At 41.5% G+C, this 12,206-nt stretch overlaps 1 protein-coding gene and 1 long non-coding RNA gene across 19 annotated transcripts in view; one reads left to right on the top strand and one right to left on the bottom strand.

Annotated features, from left to right (window-relative positions):
- The window catches only part of LOC126918876 (homeodomain-interacting protein kinase 2), a 50,328-nt gene extending 38,122 nt beyond the window's left edge, over nt 1-12,206 (bottom strand). For 13 of the 17 annotated variants that reach the window (XM_050727354.1, XM_050727367.1, XM_050727351.1 and 10 more), the window contains exon 1: nt 734-882. Coding sequence is in view for 1 of the 17 variants with exons in the window: in XM_050727359.1 (XP_050583316.1) it covers nt 1,359-1,361 (3 nt within the window). In the remaining 16 variants the exon portion in view is untranslated. Of the gene's footprint in view, nt 1-733; nt 883-1,358; nt 1,506-12,133 lie in introns of those variants that run through there. The other 4 variants (XM_050727364.1, XM_050727359.1, XM_050727360.1 and 1 more) reach the window with 4 other exon arrangements.
- LOC126918923 (uncharacterized) lies at nt 862-11,258 on the top strand. Of its 2 annotated transcripts, none has more exons than XR_007711456.1 (3): nt 862-1,298; nt 1,392-10,648; nt 10,906-11,258. It is a non-coding gene; the product is annotated as an uncharacterized LOC126918923 (long non-coding RNA). The 2 variants fall into 2 exon arrangements; XR_007711457.1 differs by lacking the exon at nt 10,906-11,258 and having other exon boundaries at nt 1,392-10,242; nt 10,311-10,438.

Below are 12,206 nucleotides of genomic sequence, written 5' to 3' on the forward strand. Positions count from 1 at the left end.
GTTACCACGGCAAAAAGTTATTTATCAAGCTCGAAACGCGCACGCACACACCTACCAACGATTGCTTTCGTTGATAAAAGCATAAATCGACGGAAATGAAAAACTCGAATCCGAACATATATCTTCTACCTAACGACGACGCGTGCAAACCGACATTCTGAGGTTATGTTCGCCGTTCCAAGCTTTCGGCAACAGATGTTTCCGATTCAGCTTCCCGTTTCGCGATCTCCTAGGTGGCTGTCGTATCGACGTCGCACGAAACCTGGTGCGGAGAAAAAATTTAAACTGTCACGCCGCTAACCTGATTAATTTACACCATATGATCGCGCGATCAACCAACTGATTTTCGCAGAAAAGTTTCGTGAAACGAACGCACGGCAATTGACCGAAGTTCACGAGGGGGAAAACTTTAATTTTGTTTACGTTTTCAGTGTATCGAACGTACGTATGCTCGTGAGAATATACGCGTTCGCAATATGATAGGTTATACGTGAATCGCTCGACCGAGAGTGGAACGGGTAAGACACGCGAGTCACGGTATCTTCCGGTAACCTGTCAACCGCAAATATCGTTCGCAGAAATACAGAAAAGCATCATTTCATTGATTCGTACGCAAGGGATGGAAACACACGAGATTAACGGCGTGTCGGAAAGAAAGAGCGAAGGAAGGAACATGTTACGGATCGTCGGCAAAATTGTAGTAGGAGAGAAAAGAAGAAAAAGAGAAACATACCTCTCGGTTCTTGGCCAGTGTCTCTCTGTTCAGGGACGGGCCCGACGATCACGTAGCAGCATGTTCTGTTTATTCCCGGGTTATCTTTTCCCCGTCTGGTTTGTCGGGCTCTCGTTAGCGACACACAGCCATCTTGCGTAGTGCCTGGCCTGGCTCGGTCGCTTTCGGTACGATGGCCTCCGTGAGCGCGACAGAGAGGATAGTCGCGGTGAATAGGGGGATTCGAGAGAAGGAGGGAATGAAACGTAACAGGAGAGAGAGCGAGAACCACGGCCCCGCCGAAGTGCGTGTCTCACCAATATACACGCGTATATACACCGAAGTAGCACCAGCAATACCACACCGCCGCCGCCACCACCACCGCCACGACCACCACACCACCAGCACCACTACTACCAATACCGCCACTGCCACCGACGTGGAGGCACTGCACCTCTCTCACAGTTTTCGCCACTTTTTCGCACGGCCCTCGCCCACCTCCGTCACATACATATTCCGTGGAGCAGCCAGCGTTTGCGCGCACCTTCGTTTTCAACACGACGGATCTTCGCCCGGACAAAACAGAGTAAACGCGACGAACCCGTTATTTACCCGTTTACCGATGTCTTCTGTCAATTTGACCTACCATATTCTCCTCTCTGTTTCGTTCTGTTGTTAGCGTTGCACCACCGCTACGGCCGTCGTGGACGCTACTGCTGCTGCTCCCGTTGCCGCTAGTCCACTACTGACTGCCCGTACCCGTACCCGTACTCGTAGTACCTGTCGTTCCAACGCGCACGACTGCGATCGGGGGATCGCTCGGGCTCGACTGCCGCACGACTGAACCACTTCGGCCATCTTCGGTACGCCTCGGCGATTTGCGCTCACTTTCTGCGCAGGGGCGGCGATATCGTGGGCGCATCAAGCGCCCCGTCCCCGTTTCCTCTTGGATGACTCATGTGCCACACTCTGACGTATACGCGCTCCAACTCCAACCGCCACCGTCGCTTTAAGAAACCATCGAGGCCTCTTTATCGCGTGAATCTGCAGGACATATGGATACGTTGCTACGTGAAAATGTTGCAATTTTATTCGATCAAAAAGAGACGTGTATAATCTTCGTCCAATTAAATCTTCTGGAACCGATCAGTTTGCATGTTGATTTTTGAAAGCGTACCCCGCGTTTCGTGTTTCGCTGTTCCGATCTTCACCGCAGCGTTCGCGTTCAAGGGAAATCGCAATGACGTCGGCGAATGACGCTAGTCGCTAATGGTCTTTCAACATATGTAGATCGATCTGTGTAATTTTGTTTTCGTTAACGAGCGTTCTTATCGAGGATCAGCGTATACGCAACGCGTGCGCGAAACGTTCGTTTTGTTTGTTAATTTTGCAACGCTGGGTTACATGGAAATAAACGTCTCGTGCAATTATTTTCACCATCGATTTCTTGTTTTGCTGTGCGCCACGGTACGCCGGTCTCTGGCGAAAAAAAAGGACAAGACAACGGTATACGGGTGGTCGAACAAGCTATTTGTAATCATCGTAGTGAAACAAACGGAAACAAGTAAAATACCAAGCGATCTAAGGACTTTCACGGTCGTACCACCATCGAATAAAATGAACGCGCTCGTACCTCGCGATTAATCGTTAATCTAATCGAACGGCAATGCGCGAAAGGTCGCAAGTCTCCTGTTTTTACATCAAATTCATGCAAATCGTTTTTTTCATGAAAATGTCGAACAAGAATGCATGCGATGAGTAAAACAATACTCCATCGAGGACGCTTTATCGGACTTGAACTTTGTAGTTTCTGAAACGGACGTTTTACTCGTCCATGCCGTCGAAACGATTTAGCGTTTATTTGATCGAAGGACACGGGACTCGAAGAACCAAGCGTGTGCCGGAAAGGATGATATCTTTATGACTACTTCGTTCGAATGACGGAGTATTAATAACGCGACGGTGGTCTTTTCGTAAATTACAAAAATAGCTACCCGTTTTACGAATTGCCGATCCGATCACATCCGAGAGCTACGCCCATTCCTTGAAACTCGTCTCGAGTACTTTTTAGAGAAATGAAACAGTCGTCCTTGATCTATGAGGCGATAGTCAATCTAGTCGATAGGTTCGCAAAAGTAGGCGAAAAGTAGTTTGAATTTTCGGCCTCTAGATTAGAAGATAATCCGTTTGCGCCCGAGCCAACTGAAACCGGATCTTTCTACGTCAGACCCGGCCAGTCTAAAGATACAGTCGCTCTTTTTCTCGTATAGTACGAAACGCGATCTCGCATCGCGCTTAGAAGAATCGCACGATCGAAACGACCGAGCGGAGGGTTGTTTCCATGGGAAACTCGTGAGAAAATATTTTCGATTGGAACGGAAGGTTCGCTGATTCGAGCGTGGCTAAGCGAAACGTTTACGATCCTATTAGAGTCTTGCTTGTTCTAATCGCGTACCTGGCGACGCGTGACGTCATTGGCCATTAAAGGATAGCAGTTCTCTCGGGCGGGACTTTGAATTTTCCAATCGGAACGTGAAAATCCAACTTGTCTATAATACGTTCGCGATATATTGTGCTAGAGGCGCAACGTCGTCGAGATCTCGGAGCGAATTGGGTCCACGGCACCGACCCAGAGGAGGGTGCAATAAAGAGAGCCAGGCCGTACATACGATGGTTTACGCCCCTCCCTCGATCCCACTTCGCCACATCATACCGCACCCCACTCTAACCATCGTGCTTCTGCACCCTACTTTGAAAATCCCTCAACGGTTCCACAGCAAGTGCCTTCGAAAATGGACAAAGAGAAAGAGAGGTTTGGAAGCCTGCAGGCACTCGTTTTTCGTACGAAAATTCACGCGCTCCTGTCTGACCTGAAAACGCAATAAATAGCGTGCGTCCCGTTATTCTCCTTTCTCGGCCGGCTCCGGCAGTATATACACCGACAACGTCCATCCGCTTTCCGAGAAAAGTTGCACCGTTCTTCCATTATTGCACAGAGAAAATTATTCGACACGTCGTATTATCGCTTGGAGAAAATTATTATTAAGTTAAACGACCCTATCACACAATAAAATAAGTAACGGGAAGCGTAGTGTTAGAATAAATACAGTTCATAAAAAACACATGATATCAGCTTTACTTTACGAAGTATTTAATAACTGTAATTTTCGCGTGCGTAAACGGACGATGTGATTTCTACGATTGTCTCTCAGTAGCTAAACTGTCCCTTTTTTTTTTTTCGTCATACTCCTTGGTTTCACAGATTAGAAAAAATATCCCTATCCTTTTAATGGGCTGCACTTAAATTTTCGCGACTCATCTGCCTATTCCAACGTTACTCGACGCTTCGAGTCTTCCCGTTTTCAATGACGGTAAACTGCTTTTCCTCGTAGAACGCGCGAGGTATGTGTAATACGATCGTGGAGAAAAGCAACGTCGAGGACTCGAATTGCGACTCGCGGATTGGAAAGTCGATGGAGATTATACGAGAAAGAGATCCGTGTCCGATCGGCTAAATAGGTGAAAAATTAAAATCGACGTTATTTGCGTAGTTATCGAGGCATCTCGAGTTAGCCAAGTCACGTGGCTTTTTTTCTTGCCAAAAAGTTAAGTTACATGCCTCCGTGGCGACTGTCATCGTCGATATTAGCCGGCAAAGTCACCTCGCGAGTTTTCGATGCGACCCACACCGTGCACGCGCCGTAGAGATTTTCCACGTGTCACTGGGTCAGTGCACTTGCTGTCCTGCGCGGGAACGTGAATACAGATCGCTCTCTAAATATCAGAGTACCGCGAACCTCCGTATTCGCCCGCGGTCTCTAAAGTTCATCCAGGAACGTACGTCTTAACGAAAATACTCGGTGAAGATCGTTGAAGGCATTTTGAAGAAAAAGATCGATAGTTTTTAATCGAACGATCTAAATAATATAGACTATTAGTTACAATTACAACGAATCTGTTTTCTGACGAACTGTCGTTCCGACGAACGAAATATACAAATACGATTTAACCAGCGAGTATCGTGGCTTACTGACATAATGTATAATTGACTGTGTAAATACTCTCAGAATCTCTGCGAAGTATGGATATACTTGCGATAAATATCTTGTAACTTCTCTATACATTTTCAGTGTTGTTTTAAAGATATACCAATGCAATCGTGACGATCGTATCTCATTACGGTATTAATGCAAAATATTATATTATGTAACATTTATACGGCGTACTAAGTACTAAGTTTTCACAATGTGTATGTTTACAGTACATAAATGTTTTGTAACTTGCATATACATTCCCAGATTGGTTTCAAATTCTGCTGCTATCATCACGATACATAATCAGTTTCGATTGTATACGAGTAGCAATGAAATTTCGAAAAGTTTTGTCCAACACACGTAACATATTCGTAAAAATATTTCCTTCTTTCAAGTCACTGTATGTACTCGTACATTTAATTGTTTCGACGTATTCGTCGGAACGACACTTCGTCGGAATACGCATCCACTGTAGTCATAATCTTATACACCTCGGGTGTCACCTGAATTGTAGCGAATTGTACAGATCGAACCGAGCGTAGTTTGGACGAATGGAAACACGCGGACACGGTGAACGATCGCGAAACCGATGAACGTCAACGGCGGGTTACCGTTCCACTCGAAACGAGCCAGGCAGCTAACATTTTCGTGAGAAGCCTCGCGGCACCGTCGCGTCGGTGCGTCGTTGCGAAAAATCATTCCCGTTGAAGGTGGTTTCTGTCTGCGTCTCTGTCCGCCTCCTATCGCTTCCCTGTCGCGCAATACGAAACGAGTTTCCAACACGATTCAATGCCTCGGTCTGCAAATGTGAAAGTACATTACTGCCAGCTCTGAAAGTCGTTTTGCTCGAAGGTTTACCTCTCGAGCGGCCCTGGACTGTTCACCGAGAAAAGAATCGGCTAGTGAGGACGAGGCAAAGAATCATCGAGAAATTTATAACGAAACCCCTCTAACGTTGACGGTGAACAATAAACAGTCGAGGAAATTGTGTTTGCGAACCAAATGAAAGCAAGCCCGTATGGCGGTCCCATCGTGTACACAGCACAACAGAATTCTGTTTTACTACGGTTAGTTACCAATAGGTTAATCCTTCGTGACCATACCTTTCAATTTCTTTCATAAAACGCATCTTTCCCTTTTAAAAGCTTTCTATCAGATAGCGAGTACAATTTATTGGTCTCGGAAGAAGTTTCTGAAATTTAAGTAAAAATACATGAGCGCTTAGGACGCGTAGGGCACTTGGTTGTCAAGGTTGTCTCCTCTCATTGTCAATCAGCCTTTTTTCTTATATTTTCTGTTTGACAATGTTGAGTTTGTTGAGAATTAGCCGTACTCCGTTTAACGACCCTGTAATTCTGGATAAGGATAACCTTATATCATGGAGCTTTATGACCTTTAAAGGGACAATGGAGAGAATCGAAAGGAATGATAGATTAACTAGCCAAGGAACATCCCATTTTTCTTCAGAATGGACCGGAATCGATTGCACTTTTCTATGAGTAGTTTTGCATCCCTCTAAAATAGGCAATCATTTTGCCAGTGGATAACGCTCTACGTTTTTCCATTTGAAACGTATGTATCTTTTGAGATCGTGAATTTTTGTCGAAAAACGACAAAAAATTCGAAACCTCGACAATAATGTGGTTTTTGAAGAAAAATTATAAAGCGAAGTCAAAAGTCAAGATGCGTTATCAAAGCTGGTATCGATGAGCCTACCGTGAAACAGACAAAGAAACCAAAATGACGACGGAGAGGGACGAGTAGTGGATGCGATTTAACTTCGCGTCGATCTCTGCGAATCTTTATGACGCCACAGTGCGTCACCGTACACACGGAAAAATACTCGAGCGCAGGAAATATCGGAGGCGAAACGCGCAGCCCGTAAGTCGTGGTCGGAAAATATCGAGAGGAGGGAGGTACTCGAGGTATATTCTTCTGCCCAGCTATAAAAAAGAAAGAGAGAGAGAGAGAGAGAGAGAGAGAGAAAAAAAAAGGAAGAAACGACATGCAGCGTATAACGAATATCAAAATTTCGTTCGTATCAAGATTAACGTCGTTACGGAGATGTTGTGTCGCGACGTTTCGTCGAAAAGACCTTCAGGACGTTGCTCGTCGTCCTCCACCACGGAAGATTCAATTAGGAAAGACTCGATCAATCTACAATCTAGCGGGCGAAAAGCGTCCTATCAGCAGCAACATGGTCTCGAATGCTCAAACGAATATTAACCCCGCTACATCCTGTGCATCATTTTCTGTCCAATCGATTTTACCATTAGAAACCCTCTCATGCACCTTGCATATATACAATATCGTACATATTCTGTTAAGTGGTTAATTAACTGAACGATAAATGTATTTATTTTTAGATGAAGGCGATCTTAAGTTTTAGTACATTATTTGTTCTCTATGTATCTGTACGAAACAATGTGCTTGCACTATCGATACAGGACGCATTGCGGACTTTAGATATGTATTTAATTATTTTATATATAGTAGCACGCAATAATTATACGTATAGTAGCGCGACAATAAAGCTGACGCAAAAACTACGTCAATTATTAAAGAAGATATACAAAACGCGAGTAACGATCAAAGTCACACGGATTTTTTAAACATATAAAGAATCGTTGTTACATAATATTGCCTTTTGTCGATCTTAGTCTTTTATGTTTTTAATTAACGATCTTTTTGTTTGTCGAAACGAGACGAATAACAAATATTCAAGGATTGTAGTTGGATTAAACATCGTCCACACAAGAATCTGTACGTATGTTAGTCCAAACCGGAACGAATAAAATAGTGAAACTTAATCGAACGCGATGAACATTTTAATGAACAATACCGACGAAGCTACCCGCGCGAATAAAAGAATTGTTGGATTACCGGATTCGTTCGCGCATAGAATAGTTGGTTTTCGATCGAGCAAGAATTTCTGATTGCACGATGGCTCGGATGCTTCCGGTGTATTGCGTTTTAATGGGTCCTACCAGGATGACAGGGCGACGATTTGGTGGCGAACGCGCTGCAACGGCGAATTATCGCCACAATTGATAACAATTTGTTTCCCCGTGTTCTCCATATGGTACAGGGACGAGGCCAGTGAACCAACTGCACACGATGATGTTGAACTAACGACCAGGCTGGCCAGTTTTCTCGATCGACCAAATTTTCTTTCTCGAGTCGTACAAAACGAACGGAGCAAAGAATATCACGACGAGAGAAATCGTATCCATGGTAGGATCGATTTTTACTTGGAAGTCGAGATTGAACGCACATCCTCGTAAAAATCTCTATTCTTCTTTTTTTTTTTTTTTTGATTACAGGGAATAGAAAAATTCTGTATCATCGTTAATTAATGCATTCGAAGTTAACAATGATCTTATTTAACAACGATTTGATCGTTGTGGATCTCGACCGTAAATAATAAATAATATTAAGCAGAGTTAGGATTGGCCGTACTAAATTTACTCATCCTCGTATAATTTCTGAATCCGACTCACTAACGTGTGATATTTGCAATTGCCAAATTACGAAGGACGCGATGTTCTATTATAAAATTTAATCCCCACAGAATTTTCTTTTATCTTAATAGGCACATACGCGCGATTAATGCAATGTTAAACTCTACGTAGAAAAAGGAAAAAAGTCGAAGTTTTATCATTGTTGTTGTGTCGCCTTCGTTCCTCTTCGTACGATTCAAAATATTTATCGATTATTTCGTAATATCTTGTATAATAATATTTTACTTAAAGAAGATAAAAATCATAGATGACTTCAAATAGTTCAACATATCTTGAAAAATAAAAGAAAATGCTAGATAAGACATTTTAGTTACTGCAAGGAGAACAGCATCGGACGCTACTACACGATCGATATTCAGTTAATCACATTACCTAAGCGGCATATAATTTTATTACGGGTAAAACTGGCGCGAATTCGCTGGCTGGATTCTTCCGGATCGGCCATCGGATTTGCGTAACCATAGGATGCGGGATTGCAACGGAAACGAGTCTTATCGGTTTCCTCGAGCCATTGATACTCGCGCGTTAATTTCGTTATTTTGTTAGACGCGCATAAAATGACTTCGAAACTTTTAGCAGTAAAGACGTTCCACGTTTTATAATAAAACGTTATTATAAAACGTTAGATTGAGAATTTCTTCAAATCGAAGTGCCTTCGTTGGTCGTTATTATGTATGAACCGGAAGTAGGGACAGTTGGAGAGAGAACAAATTGTCTAATACATTGATGGTATCGTATATGTATAATATGTAACATATGTACACATCGTTCTTTACGTTTTGATGTTAAACATACAATGGTTCACGTTTTTGAACATTTATCGCAGAAACGTAGAAACTTATCATATGAAGCTTATATGCATACGTTGTGTGTATTGCATGAAACATTTGGAAATTTCATTGGTAGTACAATGCAACACGCTGACCGTCGTAATTATATTGGTAAAATTTGAAACTAAACTGAAAACGTACGCAGAAGTTGCAAGATATTTATAGCAAATACATATTCGTTCAAAAATTAGTGTACAAGAGAAATATAAAAATATTTTACACATATAATAAATGTTCAAAATGGTTCCAGTTGACATCGAGACATTAATATAACAGATAATTGGCTGTTTAATTACTTTCATAATTTTCAATACAGTATATTGCAGTAAATATCTTGCAGCTTCTATGTACTAGATTTTCATTATTAGATGCACATATAAAACAATAAATATGGCGCATCGATTATTTTCTTATAAAACGAAAGAAGCTTTTAGGATAACCTAATACATTTTTAGATTTATTTCAAACTCGAGCGCTATCGTCGTGACAACATATTTCGCGTAACAGTCTTAGTATACTCGTTAAAGGATGTCACAAATGTTCGAATATTTCCGTAAGCCACTGTGTTCGGCAAGAACGAACTGACAGAACGGTCCGCCGAATGATAAGCAGCAAAACGGACCTAATATTGCGTACCTGAGCCGACTACAAGAAACGATACATATGCAGGAGTCTACGCACACGGTCGCTGGTGTAGGACAGTCGCGGAAGCGGTGACCCTGCTTGACCGAGTCGACCGCGATCTCCAAGTCGACCGTGTTCTCTCCACGTACCATTTATCTGTGTTCTTTTATAACCGGTCACGATAAGCTAGCTTTGCTTACAAGCGTGGCCCGATACCGTTCCTAGATAGAGCTAGCTTAATTCCTCCAAACACGGTATATCTTACCATTTCGAAGTCGCTTCACGATTCACGCCTTCAGATTTACAAACCGTCCGTCCATAGTCTATACGAGTTGAGTAGAAAGAACTCTCACGAAACACGTTCGAACTATACTAGTCATCGACACAGTTGAGTCACGAATAACTATACCGTCAATTCTAGCTCGTTATCCTACTACTAAACCATGTTTTTTGTTCGGTTGTTCAAGTACCGAATAGAAGTCTATATGGAAGACTGAGAATTTTACTATGAGGATAAACATGTAAATAGCTTTAGGTTTTGTTACCGGTTATTTCGGATGAAGATAAGCGTATTGACAGAGATTTATAGCATTTTCAGAATCTTGGAATTTTCTGTAATTTCGGTTGGTTTAACCTCTCTTGTGGACAAAGATCGTAATCTAAAGCCTCTGACGTACGAGAAGATGTACTTAGAAGTTGTCGATCTTGTTGAGACAGGCGAAAAGAAAGTGGATTGAATGTAATCGTCGAATAGAACTGGGAAACTAAGTAACTGCTACGTCACAAAGGGACGAAAGGAAACAGATGTCAAAGGGCGAGAGGATTTTTCGTGAGGTCGTATAACGTGCGTGTGTAGAATGATAACTGCGTAGATGACGACACCTGGCGGCCTCGTGACGAAAAGCGTCGTTCTCGGAAGCGAGAACGGTAAAAATATTATTTGAACGAACCTTTTCTAGTATTCTTACGATCGGATGTGTCTTTTAAAATTTAAAATTGTAAATGAAATATATCGCAGTACATTCGTTTGAAAATTGTCAAGAAGCTTAGTATATGTATAGCTACATATCTTGAAACTGCGAAAATTTGCAGGCTCGGGGAAGACAATTTTCTACAGACTTATATATAATTTATCTTCTTTTCTTGAAAAATTTGGTCATTACTTATAGGTTTTTTTTTTCTAGGAATTCCATTTATTTGTATAAAAAAATTTCGACTACGATATTCAATGGAAAAATATTGGAGTATGTATGTAGTATAGATCTATACGTATACATATAACCTATGTATTAACAGTAGTAATTCTTCCATTGTCGGTAAGAATCATTCTCCATCTCAATTAAAGTCACAATGTTATTTCCGTTTCTAAAGCATATCGTCATACATGCCTTTTATTTTTTAAATTATGTACGTTAAATTAATAGATATATTCAATATAATTGATAAAAATCATATTATTCGCTATCCCTATACCTAAAAGCTGATGCAAGCAAAAATAAATTAACTGTACTAAAATAAAACTTTTTGTAAAATAGAATCTGTATTTTTTAAACCTGGTTATGGTTTCTGTTGTTACGTATTATGTATAACGTTCGTTGTTAAAAGAGAAACACGCCCCGAAAGGGTTAAATTGTACTCACGAGAGGAAGCGTTTGGACCCGAATTTTCGCGAGAATAGCACACTGCGTAGCTGTATCGAATAATAATCAGACACAGTACGAATACGCGGATACGTTGGTTACATGTATACTCACTGTTCACCATCAACATGTACATACATTATACATATATACACATATACACCGTAAGAGGCGCGCCCGCGGCGTCGATTATCGATTCGGATGTAAATAGACGCAAATGATAAATTTATTGGCGGCAAAGACTATGAGCCATGCCGGCTTGCTTTTACCCGGCATTCCGTTTTCCTAATTTTCGCAAGATTACTCTATCATTTCCTCGAACGAAGCTATCGACGATGATTAATCAAAGTTTTGTACAAAATCGTCGTTTAGATGTACGATTGATCAAACACGATAGATAAGCGTTAAAATTCCCTTGAATGCGATAAACGAATATATATTGTTATCTGTTTCGTGCAACTGTTTCTTTATTGTGTGCCTTGAATCTTTTTATAAAGTAATCGATATCACGTTGAATCGCCTCGAATGTATTACTAACTAAACTAAGGTCCTTGAAAGGGATTATTTAAGGAATTATTACTTAGACGAAAATAAAGTACGATCGTATCGAATAAGATTTTCGTGACACATTCCACCAAATATACTTGTTGCGTTTTCAAGTTCAAAGAGATGGATTATGTTCGTCGATTATGGCGCGTCTTCACGATATAATCATTCTTACATAAAGTGTTCTTACGTGGTTTAAACAAAATTTATAAACGTAAGCGTTTACCTTCGAATTACGAGAGAAAGAATCATCGATGTAACGTCGTGCCACTGAAAGTATCGTTTAATGGCGGTGATCC

The sequence above is a fragment of the Bombus affinis genome, chromosome 7 (genome assembly GCF_024516045.1).
Source record: "Bombus affinis isolate iyBomAffi1 chromosome 7, iyBomAffi1.2, whole genome shotgun sequence".
Classification (NCBI taxonomy): Eukaryota; Metazoa; Arthropoda; class Insecta; order Hymenoptera; family Apidae; genus Bombus; species Bombus affinis.